Below are 18,608 nucleotides of genomic sequence, written 5' to 3'. Positions count from 1 at the left end.
TTCCGAAACACAAGCTCCTATTAAAAATAACACTTTCACTTCCCCATGCTGCTGCTGTCTGTACGACACCCCCCGGGGGGGGTGTATTGATTGACACTTCTAGAGTTATGTGATGGGACCCCACTAACCTGGACCCTTCTCTACGGGAGGAGACTGGTGGATTAGGGGAATCCTATAACATTTATACAGGACAACCTGCAAATCCTATTACCTTCGTAATTTTCTTGTGTCACTGAGACTCTTCCCTCCCCTCGAAATCCCTTCTCTCTGACGCAGACCTAAGTGTTTAGCTGTTACAGTCAATTATCCGTCTCGTTGTCTGCTCGGGTGACTGCCGCGGCCGGTTATCTTTGGGGCAGCATGGCCGGTGCCCGATAACCCTTCCTTTCTGGGCTCTGCGGATGCCATTTGGGATTTGTGCTTCCACCGACGGAAAGCAGCAGAGCAGAATAATCCGGTGCTCATGATCTAGTCTGAGCGATGGCACGGGAAAGAAATCTTTTCGATAAAGTAGAGCTGAATTTGGCAACCAACCCAATGGAACATGTCATTGTGAAAGTCGGAGTTGGCGTAAGAAATGTGCGCAAACATCTGATTGGTCAAAGTGGGTAAGACTGGCTGATTCACGACGTATGTGTTCTTACTGTAAGAGCAGTGAAACTATGGAACTGATGTGATGGTCGAATTGTGAAATTGTTTCACATGGCAGCTGGTTGTCTTGTGTTTTATTTCAAGCTTACTGTGTCTAACTTTGTATAAAGGAGTAACAATTGGGCAGGAGGAGACTCCTGTTTTGTCTGCGACTATGGAACCCAAAGGGGCAGAGATAGCTGAAGGCCCTGTTATATGTTTTACACTGGGAAACTTGAAGATTTGAATTTTGTCTATGACTATATGTGCCCCATTATACCCAATTATTATACCCTAGAGCCAGGGCCGGTCTGGCCATCTGGCAATTCTGGCAAATGCCAGAAGGGCTGGTCTGGTTGTGGGCTGCCTTGTGTGCTACGTTGTTAACAGAATCAATGTTCTCAAGGCACCCATACTGTTAACAGTTGTGACGGAGTACAAAGCCGGTCACTCCGTCACTTACCCCAGCAGGCCATGGGTATAATTAGAAATATTGGTCTTGTAGTAAATCTTCCTTTCCTCCATTCAGGGTAATATTAGTAATATATCCCATCTAGTTATTGGGGACGGGGACACCATGGGCCTGTGTGATTTCAAATGCCAGGGCTGAATTTCATCCCCAGTCCGTACCTGCCTAGAGCTGCACTCGTTATTCTGCTGGTGCAGTCACTGTGTACATACATTACATTACTGATCCTGAGTTACATCCTGTATTATACCCCAGAGCTGCACTCACTATTCTGCTGGTGCAGTCACTGTGTACATACATTACATTACTGATCCTGTACTGATCCTGAGTTACATCCTGTATTATACTCCAGAGCTGCACTCACTATTCTGCTGGTGCAGTCACTGTGTACATACATTACAATACTGATCCTGAGTTACATCCTGTATTATACCCCAGAGCTGCACTCACTATTCTGCTGGTGCAGTCACTGTGTACATACATTACATTACTGATCCTGAGTTACATCCTGTATTATACCCCAGAGCTGCACTCACTATTCTGCTGGTGCAGTCACTGTGTACATACATTACATTACTGATCTTGAGTTACATCCTGTATTATACCCCAGAGCTGCACTCACTATTCTGCTGGTGCAGTCACAGTGTACATACATTACATTACTGATCTTGAGTTACATCCTGTATTATACCCCAGAGCTGCACTCACTATTCTGCTGGTGGAGACATTGTGGACTATCTTTTTGCTGTACTCTAATTCTCATTATTCCTAAATCCTCATCATACAATTATGACATTATGGTTCCGTTCTCGGCAGACCCTCGCACACGTGCATATTCTGGTCGGCTGAATTAACCACACGTCAGATTTATGTTGTTTTTTTTAACTTCTGTTTCTAGATTGAAATTATTTCGGTAGTTAAACAATCGTCACATTCACCGTTTCCTGCGTCGCAAGATCATGGGAGACCGTCACAACAACAAGGTCGCCGTGTCCTTATGTCAACACTGTGATTTGTCGGATGTGATCTATCACACCGTTAATGATTAGGCTGCTGATAATTCATCAATGTGAAGTAATGTATGTGCTCTGTACACATCCCAGCACTATGGAGACCGGGGGAGGGGGCAAAGAAAACTAATCATCATCATCAACATCCCAAAGACGAGGAATCGTTACACCAACTTTCATCTACGTTGACACTTTGTGGCCACTGTGCATTTGATTACGCTTGATAAAATGCATTCTCTAACCCAAGAATGTGAGGATGATCGGTACAGACACCTCAGAGCAGAACTTGTTACCTGCCGGGCAATGCAGAGCTGTGTGTACACTGTGACTGCACCAGCAGAATAGTGAGTGCAGCTCTGGAGTATAATACAGGATTTAACTCAGGATCAGTAATGTAATGTATGTACACAGTGACTGCACCAGCAGAATAGTGAGTGCAGCTCTGGAGTATAATACAGGAAGAGGCGGAGCCTGCTTGCCGTGTGCTCTGTATGCTGCCTAGGGAGAGCTCCTGGGAAGGGAGGTAAAGTTTTTCATCCAGGACTTTTTGTCTGCCCCCTTCCCAGGAAAGAAGGCTCATTTTGGGACTGGCCTCCGGGGCTGGGCCCCCGGCTCCCACCTCCCGGTCCAAGCCGGCGGGGGGTGGGAGGACTTCAACTCCGGCTAGGGCCACAAGATCTGGCCAAGGATCAGCCAAGGGATCCAGCATGAAGACCCGTAGGACCCCTGAGGCCGCCGCGGCTCCTTCCCCCGGAGGTAGGCCTTGTACGAGCAGGGGTGCTGCAGCGGTGCCCCTTGGTTGGGGTACCAAGGCGGCTAGAGAATCCGCCGTGGGCTATGGTTCACGCATCCATGCGCACCTCTGCGATTATGAGGACGCCTCAAGGAAGCTAAAATCCCTCTGGGGGGAGTTGATCGTAGCTAAGGAGAGGTCTGACAGGGCCTCCGGTAATAAGAAGGCTGAGCTATCCGCCGCGTTGAAGAAGATAAAAAAATCCATACAAGACCTGGAAAGCCGGAGGTGTGAGATCCTGGATGGCAGCGGGCCCTTCCGTGAAAAGTTGGAAAATGACGACCGGTTCAGAGCCATGACCGGTGGGGCTCCGGAGGGGTCACGGAGCTCCGGCCAGGTGGTGGAGGAGGATGATGAGGAAGAGGAATGCGAGGAGGAGGTCGCGCCCTACCCACCGCCTGGTGGCCTGGTAAGAGATCTCCAGGCGTCGCATAGCGGGATAGCCCCCGAGCAGGTGGCTCTCCCGTCAGATTCTGGCCCTTCAGGGGACAGCGGGAGCGAGGGGGAGGATGAGGATGGTGGTAGTAGCAGCGAGGGGGGCTGCCTTGTCATGCAGCAGATCCGGTAGATCGAGTCCCCGGTCCGTTTTAACCAGCTGAGGTTCGGGGATGAGATCTGTGAGGACGAGGCAACCAGGAGGGGGATGAAGAGAAAGGCTAAGAAAAGTAAGAAGAAGAAAACATCTACTGTGGAGAAATTTGTGTATGTCCCCCTCTCTGGGGCCCCCCGATCCCGCTGTGCGGCACCCGCTACCCACCCCGGCTCGGGCTCTGTTGTGGGTCCGCAGCGAGGGAGCGGGGAGATTACAGGCCATGACACGCAGGGCGCTGCCTCTGTTTGTGGTAACGGAGGGGGTAGTGATGTGTCTGATATGGAGCCTGGTGTGGAAGGTGGCCCAGAGGTGGGCAAGAGAGTGGCAGCCGGGACCGCATCTCCGGCGGTGAGCGCTGGGGTGTCCGGGTCCCCCACTTATGGATCCGATAAAGCTGGATCGCTTCTGGGGACCCAGGCACCTAGTAAAGTAAAGGGGGAGGGGCCTGCGGCTCCGGCAGAACCGGCTCATAAAAAGAAAATGGTGGGGGCTCCCCTGGCGGGGTCTGCGGTTAAGTCGGGGTCTCCTGCATTGGGGGCACCGCCGCTGGTGGATGCTGAGGGGGAGTGGCCTAGCCTGGGGCCGGCTGCTGGAGCTGCTGTGGCCAGGCTGTTTGTGGCCCAGGGTGTGGTGGTGGGGGGTGCTGTGCCTCAGGGGACTGGTACCGCCGGGGGGATTTCTGGGGGTGGATCCAGCTCTGGGTCAGCTCTGGGGGTCCCGCTGCGGCTGGTCTCAGGGGGCGTGGCCTCCTCGGCACCCGCTGCCCATGTAGGAGCAGCTTTGGATAGCTGTGCTGTGCGGCTGGAGGCTGGGGGCGTGGCTTCCCAAGGAAAGGAAAAAAAATGAACTTAGCTGCGGTCAGCAATGGAGCAGGGACTGCAGCAGACAGCAGCAAGGGCGCCTGCCTGGCGGGGTCCCCTGAGTCTGGGGGCTTACCTGCGGTGGGGGCTCCGGTGACAAGGCAGGATGGAGCTGGAGGTGAGTCTGCACCTGGCTTCCTACCTGCCAGTGAGGGAGGAGGCTCTGCGCCTGCTGTGGTGGAAAGTCAGGCTGTGCTGCATAAGTCCTATGGCAGCAGGACTCTTAAAGGGACAGCAGCGCTGTGTGTGCCAAACCCCCCAGCAGGGAAGATGCCACCAGTAGGTGGCGGTAGCAGAGGGCAAACACAACCTGGAAATACCCAAAAGGTGAGGCAAAATAAAACTGACCCCAGTGTGCATGTGAGTGAGAGTGGGGTGACTGATGGAGTGGATGAGGAGGGTGCGGGTATGGAAGTGTCTATGGTTGAGGATGCGAGTGGCAGTGCGTCTAAGGTGGCAAGTGTGGGTACGGTGTCTGATGGTAGTAGGAGAAGAGGGGAGGGGGCCGGTCCATCTGCCCCCCCAGCCACAGGTTCTTGGAGTTATTCAGGGGTGGTGGCTGGAGCCTCGGGGTCTAGTCAGGGGGTTTCCTCGCCTCTGGACCTCAGGGATAGCGTCTTGCGGCGCCATTTCCTGGAGGCCCTCAAAAAGGGAGAACGGACGATCGAAGTAGAGGGAAGAGTGGTGGACTTGGCCTTTTGGCTGGATAGACATGGCCAGGCTGCCTTCCAAGATAAAAGGGAAGGGGAAACGGTTTGGTCCCTCCCGACAGCTGGGCAGGGGGTGGCCAGGCGGAATGTGGTCCGTCTTCGGTGGAGGGGCAGTGAAGTGTGCCCGCCAAGGGCGAGGGTTGTGGAGCTCCTTCTGAAGATGGACTTCAGGGCGACGGACATCTTTGCCCTGATTCATCCGTTTGGCACCTCCTTCTTCGATGTCAGTTTTGTTCGGCCAGAGGGCTTGGAGCTTCTCTGGTCGAATTTCGAACTGGCAAAGGGGGAGCCCGGCTGGCGAGACTTTGCCGTGCAGGCGGTGTCTCGCCAAAATAGTGTAAAGAGGGTGACCGTTCTGACAAGTAACGAGTCCCTCTCTGGGGTCGACATAATGACGTGGTTTTCCCGTTATGGGGAAGTCACCGAGGTCCCTAAAAAAAATAGGGATGAGTTTGGCATTTGGTCAGGGGGCTGGACCTTCATGGTAAAGTTGAAGGTTTCAGGAGGTACGGTCACCCACATCCCCTCCTCAGCATTTCTGGGGAGGGACAGAATCCAGATCTTCTACCAGGGGCAACCGAAGGTCTGCCACAGGTGCGGTGATCCCCGCCACTTCAGCGCAGGCTGCAAGGTGCAGAAATGTGCCTTGTGTGGTGGGGTAGGCCATCTTGCCGCGGCCTGTGGTGACATTAGGTGTCACCTGTGTGGTGACCTAGGTCACCCGTATAGCCGCTGCCCCCGTTCCTTTTCCAGCACCATCTCTGGCCCGGCAGGGGGGGTCCCCGGTGGTGCAACTTCTGCTGGGGCTGAGGGTGGAGGCGTGAGGGGAGCTGAGGGGTCAGTGAGGAAAGGTGAGGCTGGTACATCTGCCCACCAATGGCAACAGGTGAGGAGCCGTAAGGGCAGGGGGCAGGATAAGCCTCAGGCTACTGGGGTGATGACTGCCCCCACCCTGGAGACGGCAGCCAAAGCCTCTGAGGCCCTGGGGGAGAAGGTGGTGAGCAAGGAGATCCGGAGGATGGAGAGGGAGGAGTTGGCTGCTTCTGATAACTCTTCCCAGTATGAAAGTCTGGATGAAGAGGTGGTGGAGCAGCCTAAAAAAACGGGTGACAATCGTACCGGTAAGAGTCGGAAGAAGAGGAAGAACAAGGCTAAAAAATCTAAGCCCCCCCCCCGGCCACTAGGGTGCCTACGGAAGGGCTCACCGACCCCCCTCTGATCCCCCTCTCCAATCGGTTCCAAGCCCTCGATGACTCTGCTGTGTCGGAGGTCGGGGGTGAGGGGCCGGACACAACATCTGGGGTGCCTTCGGGGAGTGGTGAGGTCTGTCCTCCGGGGGATTCACACTCCTCTGGAGGGGGGACTACCTCGGGGTCCAGGGGCGAGGAATCTATTTCTGGGAAGTCCAGTGCTGTAAAGGAGGATATGGACACCTCGGTATCTTTAAAGAGGAGGGGTGAGTCGGGCTCCTCCTCAGAGGGGGAGAGGAAATCAGGGGGTACGGTTAAAAAACAGGCCATCTAACTCAATCACCCATGATGGCGGAACCTACCCCGTTGACTCTGGCGTCGATTAATGTCGCCAGCATAAAGTCAGATACGGCTAGATTTACGGCCTTTGATTTTTTCACCCGGGTTGAGGCTGATATTTTATTTTTGCAGGAGACCAGACTAACGGACCTGGGGTCCATCTACAAAGCAAAGAGGGAATGGAGGAGTGGGCCCTCATACTGGTCTCTTGCGGCCGAGCCGTATAGCGGGGTAGCAGTCCTTTTTAAGACCGCGGAGGTGGAATGCAGACGGGTGATCGAGGTAGAAATGGGGAGATGTTTGGTCCTTGACGTCTTCATGAGGGGACAGGAGCTTCGGCTCATCAATATCTATGGCCCGCAATCTAAGTGGGACCGTAAATGTCTCTTCCTGAGGATCAAGCCCTATCTTTTTACGAGCCGGCAGGTGGTCTTCGGTGGGGATTTTAATACTGTAACCAGACTCCGTGATAGAGGAGGCCCCGGAGACCGGCTGGCTTATGATAGCGTAGCCTTGAATAGCATAGTAAGCGAAGCTCTCCTGGTGGATGTCCACATCCGGCACACCCCAGGTCACGGGGGTTTCACCTTTTTTAGGGGAAGCAGTAGGTCTAGGATAGATAGGTTTTTTTTAAAGGAGGAAGCCGTCTCTTCTGCAGTGTCCGCTGTTGAGGTGGAGTTCTCCGATCACTGTTTCATTTTCTTTACTTTGAATGTTAAAGAGACCCCCCGGATGGGGAGAGGCCTATGGAAGCTGAATTCGTCCCTTCTGGAAGAGGCGGAAGTAAGACAGTCCTTTGAGGAATTTCTTCAGAGCCAGGTACCTCTTTTGGGTCTTTGTAGCAGTAAGTCTGAGTGGTGGGAGATCTTCAAAAGAAGGGTCGCAAGGTTCTTCCATCAGCTCTCGAGCCTCAGGGGCCTGAACAGGTACCGCCTGTATCGGGAGCTGGGGAGGAAACTCGAGCAGCTCGTCTTGACTGGAGGGGACTGAGAGGAAATCTCCAGGGTGAAGACCTTGCTCAAGGGGTGCCAGTATGATAGGCACACATCCTTGGTTTTTGAGAGGGATTTCGGGAGGTACCGCTCGCCCGACCCTTACAGAAACTGCAGGTTGTCAGTGAATTGTAAGATGGTGAGAGGACTGATTGACAGTACGGGGTCCCTGAACAGATCCAAATCAGGGATCCTGGAGGTGGTCAGATCCTTCTACTTGCACCTCTTGGGGAGGAGGGATCCTGATCGGGATGAGATGTCGGCTTTCCTGACTGAAACCATCCCTGAGCCAGGGGATGACCCCTCTCTTCATGTTTTGGCAGAAGCAATCAGGGAAGAGGAAGTGAGATGGGCGATTGATGGGCTCCAGCCCAAAAAGTCACCCGGTCCGGATGGCTTAACATCCGAGTTCTACAAGACTTTTAGGGAATATTTGGTCCCCCTCTTGACTGAGGTGTTTAATGAGTGCCTCTCCTCGGACATTCTGCCCAGTTCAATGAGGAAGTCAGCCCTGATTATCGTGTCAAAGGGTAAAGACTCGTCCCGTATTGAGAATTGGCGTCCCATAGCGCTTCTCAATACGGACGGAAAGGTTCTGGCAAAGGTGCTTTTTAATCGGTTGGTGCAGTTTGCGCCCCGGCTCCTTTCGGGGGCCCAGCATTGCTCTGTTCCAGGCCACAGTACATTTAGTGCTGTGCTCGGTGTCCGGGAGGCAGTGGAGCAGGGCAGGGCAGGTCACTGGAAGGGGTACTTGCTGTCCTTAGACCAGGCGAAGGCCTTTGACCGGGTTAACCATGAGTACCTCTGGTCCGTCCTTCTGAGGTATGGTCTGCCTGGGAGGTTTGTTGATTGGTTGAGAGTTTTATACAATGGGGCAGAGACTATTCCGCTCGTGAATGGTTGGGTCGGACACCCTTTTGAGGTGAGGTCTGGTGTCCGCCAGGGCTGTCCTCTGAGCCCACTGTTATACGTGTTTGCGCTCGACCCCCTTTTAAGGAGGGTGGAGTGTGGACCGTTGGTGGGAGTCGGGATGGACCAGGCGGAGCCAGAGGTCGCCTTGAGGGTAGTGGCGTACGCTGACGATGTTTCCCTTTTTGTATCCTCGAGAGAGGAGGCAAATTGGGTGATGTCTGAGGTTGAACGCTACTCGGTGGCATCCGGGTCCATGATCAACCGGGACAAGTGTGAGAGTCTCTGGCTGGGAGGGGGAGATCCAAGTTTTGATCTCCCGGACACCCTTCCAGGGCCTCAGACCACAGCAAAAATATTAGGCATCAGTTTCGGCCCGGGGGACTATCCCCAGCAAAACTGGGAGGGCAGACTTAAGATTGCCGCCCAGAAGGTGAATCAGTGGAAGGGTTGGTCTTTGACCCTAAGGGAAAGGGTGAGCCTTGCCAAGGGCTATTTGCTTCCTTTGCTAATATATTTGGGCAGCGTCTTCATCTTGCCAGAGCCTCTTTGGACACGGGTCTACAGCCTGTTTTTCCAATTATTATGGGGAAATAGGCTGAACCTAATCAAGAGGGAGGTCACGTACCGCACGAGGAGACTAGGAGGGTTGGGTATGGTCAACCCAGTGGTGTTTCTAGTAAACTCCTTTCTTAAGGCAAACATCGCCAACCTCTGGTTAGAGAGGGCTCCTCTGTGGGTATTCTCCTGTAGGGGGTGGTTTCGGCCTTTCTTCCAGGAATGGGAGACAGGAGGGCAGGTAAAGGACCTTCGTACACCTCATGGGCATCTTCCGGCTTATGCTACCCCGGTTCTGAAGGTGATCCGTCGGTGGGGTCTGGGAGTGTGGGAGATCAGGACCATGTCGAGAAGGTTTCTTGACAATAGGGTCCTGTTGACCCACTTTCAGAAGCCCCTGGCGCTCAGAGATTGCCCAAGCCGGGATCTGGAGGTGGGGCTCGGGTTATTAAACTCTAAGTGGATCCCCTTGAAGTTTTGGGACTTGGCTTGGCGCTGCTTCCATGGGAAGCTGTATGTGAGGGACAACCTGATGTGCAGATGCTCTGATGACCGGGATTGTCCCCGCGAGGAGTGTGGCAGTATGCTTGAAAGCATGGAGCATTTCCTGCTTCGGTGGACCTTGCTGTATAGTAAAGGCCACAAACTCTCGTGGGACCTGGTGTGATAGGCCACAAACTCTCGTGGGACCTGGTGTGATAGGCCACAAACTTTCGTGGGACCTTTGGGGGAATGGTGGTGGTTTAGTTTAGGAGGGAAAAATAAATAATAAAAAAAATAAAAAAATATACCGTATTTTTCGGACTATAAGACGCACCGGACCATAAGGCGCACCCCAAATTTGGGGTGAAAATTGCAGAAAAAAAGATTTTTTATAAGATGGGGGTCCGTCTTATTGTCCGAATTTACAGTATCTTACCTGAGGGCTGGTGGTGGCAGAGCAGGGTCACAGGAGGCATGGTGGCAGCAGAGGTGGGGTGATGCGGTATGGCGTACACCTGAGCAGGGTCCCTTCCTGCTTAGGTGGGCGACGCCACGGCCTGGTGTCCATGGGAGGGTGGCAGCAGTGGTTACCGACAGAGGTGCTGGGATGAGGAGGCACAGTGAGAGGTATGGCATGAGAGGGGTCCCTTTCCCCGGTGAGGTGATGGAAGGATCTCGTGGGCACATGGACTGGAGATGATGGAGGTAGTGGTGTACATTGTGAAGCGAGTATTCCACAGGAGCTCAGATGTCTGAGTCCTTGCCGCTTCCCGGCGCTCCTCAGCGCAATAATTATTTCAGAAGCCGGTAATAAGTGAGGAGCTCCGCTACCGAGACACAGCCGCCATGACCGGACACTGCAGGAAAAGCGCCTCTGTACTGCTACGAGCCCTGCTGGAGGCGGAGAGCCGTGCCATGCGGTGCTGAGGAGCGCCGGGAAGCGGCAAGGACTCAGACATCTGAGCTCCTGTGGAATACTCGCTTCACAATGTACACCACTACCTCCATCATCTCCAGTCCATGTGCCCACGAGATCTTTCCTGAACCTTGCTGCACCCATCCTGGGAAGCAAAAGGATGGAGTATACAGGGTCCAAAGTCCCGGTGAGGTGATGCAGCAGCCCGGTAATGCAGCAGAGCCGGGTGAATCCTGATGATATCTGTGGGCGCGGCCATCTTCCTGAGGCCGCGCGTGTGCAGATGGAGCTCTCTGCTGCCCGGGGCTTCAGGAAAATGGCCGCGGGATGCCGCGCGTGCGCAGATGGGGATCGCGGCGGCCATTTTCCTGAAGCCGAGTTCGCATCTCGACTTAAAAAAAAATGGCCGCTACGATCCCCATCTGCGCACGCGCGGCATCCCGCGGCCATTTTCCTGAAGCCCCAGGCAGCAGAGCGCTCTATCTGCGCACGCGCGGCCTCAGGAAGATGGCCGCGCCCACCGATAACAACAGGATTCACCCGGCTCTGCTGCCTTACCGGGCTGCTGCATCACCTCACCGGGAAAAGGGACCCCGCTCACTGCGCCTCCTCATCTCCGCACCTCTGCTGCCACACCTCTGCCGCCGCACCTCTGCCACCGCACCTCTGCCACCACGGTAAGCCTGCATTGCGACTATTAGACGCACCCCCCATTTTCCCCCCTTTTTTGGGGGGGAAAAAGTGCGTTTTGTAGTCCGCAAAATACGGTATATATAAAAAAAAAAAAAAAAAAATTTATATAAAATTATATGATTAGGTTTCGGCCAGGTGGCCTATTTACTTTGTTTAGGGCAGATGGCCGACTTTTGTTTATTTTTCTAGGGATGAATGCATGGGTATGTGTGTATGAGGGGAAAAAGGTACAAGGGAAGTGAAAAAAGGATATAGGTTGAGGTCTCTTCCCTTGCTGGGGGTATTAATGAAATGGAGGAACATTTTATTTGTATAAATCTGCTGGACATTTGACTTTTGGGTATTGTGAATAATTTGTTTTGTTATTGAGTTTGTCTGTAAGCTTTGCCTGTAAGTTTTGTTTTGTACTTTTATAATAAAAAAGAGATACAGGATTTAACTCAGGATCAGTAATGTAATGTATGTACACAGTGACTGCACCAGCAGAATAGTGAGTGCAGCTCTGGGGTATAATACAGGATGTAACTCCGGATCAGTAATGTAATGTATGTACACAGTGACTGCACCAGCAGAATAGTGAGCGCAGCTCTGGAGTATAATACAGGGTGTAACTCAGGATCAGTAATGTATTGTATGTACACAGTGACTGCACCAGCAGAATAGTGAGTGCATCTCTGGGGTATAATACAGGATGTAACTCAGGATCAGTAATGTAATGTATGTACACAGTGACTGCACCAGCAGAATAGTGAGCGCAGCTCTGGAGTATAATACAGGATGTAACTCAGGATCAGTAATGTAATGTATGTACACAGTGACTGCACCAGCAGAATAGTGAGCGCAGCTCTGGAGTATAATACAGGATGTAACTCAGGATCAGTAATGTAATGTATGTACACAGTGACTGCACCAGCAGAATAGTGAGCGCAGCTCTGGAGTATAATACAGGATGTAACTCAGGATCAGTAATGTAATGTATGTACACAGTGACTGCACCAGCAGAATAGTGAGTGCAGCTCTGGGGTATAATACAGGATGTAACTCAGGATCAGTAATGTAATGTATGTACACAGTGACTGCACCAGCAGAATAGTGAGCGCAGCTCTGGAGTATAATACAGGATGTAACTCAGGATCAGTAATGTAATGTATGTACACAGTGACTGCACCAGCAGAATAGTGAGTGCAGCCCTGAGGTATAATACAGGATGTAACTCAGGATCAGTAATGTAATGTATGTACACAGTGACTGCACCAGCAGAATAGTGAGTGCAGCTCTGGAGTATAATACAGGATGTAACTCAGGATCAGTAATGTAATGTATGTACACAGTGACTGCACCAGCAGAATAGTGAGCGCAGCTCTGGAGTATAATACAGGATGTAACTCAGGATCAGTAATGTAATGTATGTACACAGTGACTGCACCAGCAGAATAGTGAGTGCAGCTCTGGGGTATAATACAGGATGTAACTCAGGATCAGTAATGTAATGTATGTACACAGTGACTGCACCAGCAGAATAGTGAGTGCAGCTCTGGGGTATAATACAGGATGTAACTCAGGATCAGTAATGTAATGTATGTACACAGTGACTGCACCAGCAGAATAGTGAGCGCAGCTCTGGAGTATAATACAGGATGTAACTCAGGATCAGTAATGTAATGTATGTACACAGTGACTGCACCAGCAGAATAGTGAGTGCAGCTCTGAAGTGTAATACAGGATGTAACTCAGGATCAGTAATGTAATGTATGTACACAGTGACTGCACCAGCAGAATAGTGAGTGCAGCCCTGAGGTATAATACAGGATGTACCTCAGGATCAGTACAGGATCACTTGTGGAAATGCTTTCATATGGTGCTATCAGAATACACCTTCCCTATTGTGGACCTCCTAGGGTATGTGTCCATGTTCAGGATTGCTTCAGGCTTTGGTCAGGATTTTATGCAGGTAAAATTCTGACCAAATCTGCACCTGAGGTCACTGGCAGGTCACCTGTGGTGTTCTTGCGTGTTTTGCTCACTGTAAGGACATGCTGCTTTCTTAAAAGACGCGCCGCATGTCCGTTTCCGCGGGTCTGCTGCATGCGTCTTTACTGCATAGTGGAGACGGGATTTCATGAAATCCCCTCCACTATGCTGTAACATCTGGACGCTGCGGCTCTACGCAGCGTCAAACACGCAGCGTTTCCTGAACGTGGACACATACCCCTAGTAATCAGCTGATCATTGCAGACCTGAAAAGTTGCAATTTCCTTTTTATTTTCTTCTGCAGAGGCCTCTAGAGGAGACTTGTGGTATTACATGTCACACATGGTTGTGCAGAGTCCCCCGCGTTCTGCTCAGTGCAGGGGTTAATGGTTTTGTCCCTTTCTGTAGTGTCCATCACTAGCGCTGATCGCAGGGACCTGGCTGACACCCCGGGTTCTCTAGTTGGTGAATCTCTCCTATATTTTTCAGCACCGCTAAACACAATCTATTGCTCCCTGTTATCAACCACTTTGGGCCTGGGGGAGGGTAACTGTAGTGCTGCACAGTGGGATGAATATTTGTACAAATCACATCCACTTTTGTGGGGCCTTCCGATAATCCGGGACGTTTGCCAATCCGGCAGCTGTCGGGTCCCATTGATGGCAGATTACAGGGATTTGGTCCAGATGTTCATGGACGGCCGCGTACGGACACAGCCGGTGTCAGAGAGATTCATTCAGGTTTCAGCTTAGTGTGTTGTGTCATACGTGATGTCAGCGCAGCGTCCCGAGCCGCCCACCCGGGTGACGATCATCTGTCGCTGCTTATCAGCGGTAATCTGCTCCCTGACAGCGGAGATTACCAGGCGCAGAGCGGAGCCATGTGCTCTGCGCCTCAGCGAGGGGCAGCGCCCGCTACAGGCCATCGGTATCTATGCATAGAATGCTGAGACTTGTAGTTCTTCCCCAGCTGCCCGATACTGAATACTCTAATAATGCTGGGACTTGTACTTCCCAGTCATTGGCAACCTGACTGTGGACATATTGCTGGTATTTATAGTCCTTCAGCAGCTGCGAAACAGCGACTGTACCTGCTAGTACCGGGATCTGTAGTTCCTCTTCAGATAATACCGCTGGGACTTGTAGTTCCACATTAGACGGTGGCCAATTCATAAAATGCCACAGATAAGACGGGTGACGTGAAGCAGAATTACCATTATGTGAGAGTGATAAACAGTTATGTCCATAAATATTGGAAGTGTTCTGGGGGTCTGTATGTGGGGGAGACAGGGCAGAAACTGAGAACAAGGATGAACTCTCATCGCCACACAATAAGAGAAAAAAGAATGGATCTACCTGTGGCAATACATTTCTGTCTCCCCGATCACAGCATTATGGACATGAAATTACTTGTACTAAAAGGTAACTTCAAATCTCAGAGAGACAGAAGAGTCTGGGAATATAAGCTGATGACGGCCTTTGACAGTCTCAGTGCAGGAATGAATGTGTCGCATGGATTTATGTATTTTTACATTAACTAAGGAATTTGCTCCTCAGACCTTGTGGGGTCATCTTAGCAGAACCAGACCCCAATCAGAGGACAATAAAACATTCCTTATCTATGAACTCTTCCAATATTTATGGACATAACTGTTTATCACTCACATAATGGTAATTCTGCTTCACGTCACCTGTCGTATCTATGGCATTTTTCTGGGATGTATTGTGCATAAATATGTGATTCTTCAGAACTTCTTCTAGTCTTTGCCTGATGAAGAGACCTGTGTAGTCCCGAAAGCTGCTGCAATCTGTTACCATCTTGTCAGTTAGTCATTAAAAGGTATCAACCACTGAGGACTCTCAATTCTACATATTTAGTTACTGCTGGAAGTTGTAGTTCCACATACGCTTCCGAGCAGTCACTGACCATATCATTCTGGGATCTGTAGATCCACAGCAGCTGTGACGTGTAGTTGTTCAACAGCTGCAGAGTGACAAATGACAGAAACGTGCTGGGACTTGTAGTTCCTAACCAGCTGCTAAGGAGTGACTAACCTAATATGCTGCTGGGACTCCGCTACAAGGCAATGGTCAAAAAAAACAATACCATGAGCTGTAGTGTCATGTCAGTGTTGATGGATTTATTGCTGGAACTTGTAGTTCTACCCAAGATGCCAACCGGTCATTCACCAAACACTGGGACTTGTGGTTCTACACCAGCTCAAATATTTTTACCTGACGTAATACTGCGACTTGTGGTTTCTCATCCACTTCTGGCTGACATAGTACTGGGACTTGTAGTTCCACTTCATCTACTGAGCAGTGGCTGGCCTTGTACTGGGACTAGTAGTTCCACAGTCAGCTATTAAACAATGGCTGACCTAGTACTGAGACTTGTAGTTCCACTTCAGCTGACAAACAATGGCTGACCCACTACTGGGGTTTCTGGTTCCACATCCGCTTTGTAGCAGTGATAGACATGCTGCTGGGATTTGTAGTCCGCCTCGTGCTCCCAGCTGCAGTCGCACACTTGCCCAGTAGTAGAGGAGCCCTGATTTCCCTGGCTCATCAGTCTAGTGAATGAATCCACTGTTATTCCTCGACTGTCCCCTCTCTTAACCTTTGTCCCCCTTCTCTCGCCCTAATCCTCCGCTCCCGGCACAGCTGCCCCATTGACGTGAGCGCCCGCTCCAGATGTGCAGCATTTAGTAAAGCTCCTGCGCTCCTCCCCACAGCCCCGGAGCGAGGGGTGACTGATCTCATTTCCCAAATGGCCGGTGCGTGGAAAAACCCCGGAGACCGTGCGCCTTTATCCCCAGCAATCTGCCGCCAGGATTACTGTCTGCTTTCCAGTAAAGAAACCGCCTATTGCGACTGCAAAGGAGAGAAAATAATGTTTTCAGCCGTTCAGCATTCGGGAAAAGCTGGGTGACAATGGATATAGTCTCAGATACAGATACCCAGCTTTCCTATAATCCAGAATGGTAAACCAGCCTAGTACAGAGATGTCGCTGCAGAAGAACGCGGGTCTACCTTTCAGGATTCTTGGAAAGCAGGGTGGGAGTTGTAGTGCCGACCACATTGTTGTGCTGGATAGCAGAGCGCTTTTTGGGGTGTATATTGTTCCCATGTCTTTGTGTATGACGTAATCCGCTCTCCTTTCTCTTCCCTCTGCAGCTTCGATGTGGAAAATGGGCCTTCTCCAGGTCGCAGCCCGATTGATTCGCAGGCGAGTCCAGGGCTGGTGCTGCACCCCAGCTTCCCACAAAGCCAGAGGAGGGAGTCGTTCCTGTACCGGTCGGACAGTGACTATGACATGTCCCCCAAAACCATGTCGCGGAACTCCTCTGTCACCAGCGAGGCGTAAGTGTCATTGTACTGGCTGCAGACAGTGGAAGGCAGGGAAATGAGCCGATGCCCGAGAACTCTGCTGGCGCCTTATCTCCCCTGCGATCAGAAGGATTGGACATGCTGAAATCGATCAGACCGATCCTTCTTTACACCATCATCTGCCTGTTGGTGGAAAATCAGGAGGCAACCATATACATTTGATGGTTGGCCAAACCCTCCGAAAAATGTGACCGGTTCAGCCAACGTTAGCTCTTGCATGACTGGGCAATTTTCTGTATTTTTTTTTCTTCCTTTTCCAACTTTTTTTTTTAATATTTCCACCTCCATAGCCGTAAGAGGGCTTGTTTTATCGCGGGACGAGTTGTAGTTTTTGTACGACACCACTTATTTTACCATAGAATGAATGTACTCACAAAACGGGAAAAGTATAGCCTGTAATATTTGTCTAAATCTCTGTTCGTTCTGATCTTAGGAGTCCAGTGGGCGGTCCTAATCATTGATTGACATTCTTTTCTGTATTAGTGTGCATAGCACTTCCTTGAGGACGTGACCTTCTATGAGCCTATTCTCGGAGGACACTTCATGTTTTTTTATGACCCCTCCCATGTGACTCCTATGTAATCCCTCCCATGTGACCCATTCCTCATGCTCTTTGATGTATCCAGTAAGAATAGAAAGTTTATGCCCCCGGAGAACTCCTTTATTGCTGAAGGTAAAGATTCTATATTCTGCGCTAATATATCTCACCCTCTCCGTTACAGGCACACAGAAGACCTCATTGTTACGCCATTTGCTCAGGTATGTATATGGCGAGTTTCTACCTCATACAACTCTCCAGTCTTGGTAACTTTCTTCAGACTTTTTAAGGAAGTACCTCCAGTTGTTTTATAAAGCCCCATTTCTTCCATGCACCTGAATGTTGGTTTGTTGGGTGATGGCCATGGTGGTGTCACACAAGAAAACTTCTAGAAGCACTATTTTTCTAGGAGGTTTCCGCAGCGCCAGAGAGCTCTTCTGGATATCAGGGAGGTCTCCTCTTTTTTTTTTTTTTCTAAGGGTTGGTGCCTGTGGTGACGTGGAGACAGAATCTAGTGGCCACTACCTATAGGAAAGGAAGAGCGGACAACCTGAGCGTAGGCCCCATGGCAAAGTCTCTCATTGACAATCCTGCTACAGATTGGATCACCACATGTTTAGGCAGAAGGTTTGGAAGATAGTAGGCCACGTGAGGTACTAGACCTGAGCTTGCCCGTTTCGTTGAGGCCAGTGAGGTGGAAAGGCCACCAATGATGACGAGTCCATTGGAGTTGGTGTAGAAAGTGTAGGTTGGTCTACTCTCGCACATCTGTCTCCATTTTTTTATATACCGGACCCGTTTGCACTTGCGTATTCCATTTTCCATGTTGTTTTTTTTGTGTCATCTTTTTTTTATTCGTTGACTCTTCACAATGAATCCGTTAGAACCATGGATGGAACACTGACGTAAAATGAATGTTCTCCATTGTTCATCCGCTTTCATCTGATCCCACTCAACTTTAACAGTTTAGTATGAAAAATGGATGAGAATAGGATCTACTCGGAGTCAACGTAACTTTAAGGGTCAGTGCGAGAGCACGGGTGTGTGAATGTAGAATTTGGGTGGTTTGCTCAGACCTTGGGGAAGAGGCAGTCAGGTCCTGTTGTAGGGTCCAGGAGGATTCTTGTGGGCCGGTAGATAACTATAGCAAGTTCTGGTGTGGCCTGTTGGTATAATCATGATCTACTCCATAGCTCCCAACGATCCCAAATTTTCTGGAACTTTCATGATTTTTGGGGTTGTAAACCATACCCCCCAAATGGGTTGTCCAACTGGGCTTGTTCCCGAAGTGGAACGCAGGCGTTTCCTGGACTGACGGTGTTGGCGGTGTGGTTGACAGGACTGTGAGGACTGGCAAAGTGGCAACCCGTGCCCCACAGTGGGATTAACAGCTGGTCAGAAACTAATGGAGGGAATGTATTTGTGAGCTCTCCCCATGGGATCAGGGTCTGGGTTTAAGGGTCAGAACCCTTAAGAAGCAGGGGGTCTGAGAGGAGGCAGGAGGTTGTCACCTGATATGTGGAGGATTGTGTGAGGTAACACACTATTAGGGGACATTACCGGTCA

At 50.9% G+C, this 18,608-nt stretch overlaps 1 protein-coding gene across 8 annotated transcripts in view; it reads left to right on the top strand.

The window, feature by feature from the left end:
- Positions 1 to 18,608, top strand: part of PDE4A (phosphodiesterase 4A) — a 903,909-nt gene that overhangs the window by 834,554 nt on the left and 50,747 nt on the right. For all 8 annotated transcript variants that reach the window (XM_077262038.1, XM_077262037.1, XM_077262041.1 and 5 more), the window contains 2 exons: positions 16,292 to 16,477; positions 17,227 to 17,263. In XM_077262038.1, coding sequence (XP_077118153.1) covers positions 16,292 to 16,477; positions 17,227 to 17,263 — 223 coding nt within the window. The remainder of the gene's footprint in view (positions 1 to 16,291; positions 16,478 to 17,226; positions 17,264 to 18,608) is intronic.

Source organism: Ranitomeya variabilis, chromosome 5, assembly GCF_051348905.1.
Source record: "Ranitomeya variabilis isolate aRanVar5 chromosome 5, aRanVar5.hap1, whole genome shotgun sequence".
NCBI lineage: Eukaryota > Metazoa > Chordata > Amphibia > Anura > Dendrobatidae > Ranitomeya > Ranitomeya variabilis.
Note: the sequence above shows the minus strand (reverse complement) of the source record. Positions and strands in the feature narration are given on the sequence as shown.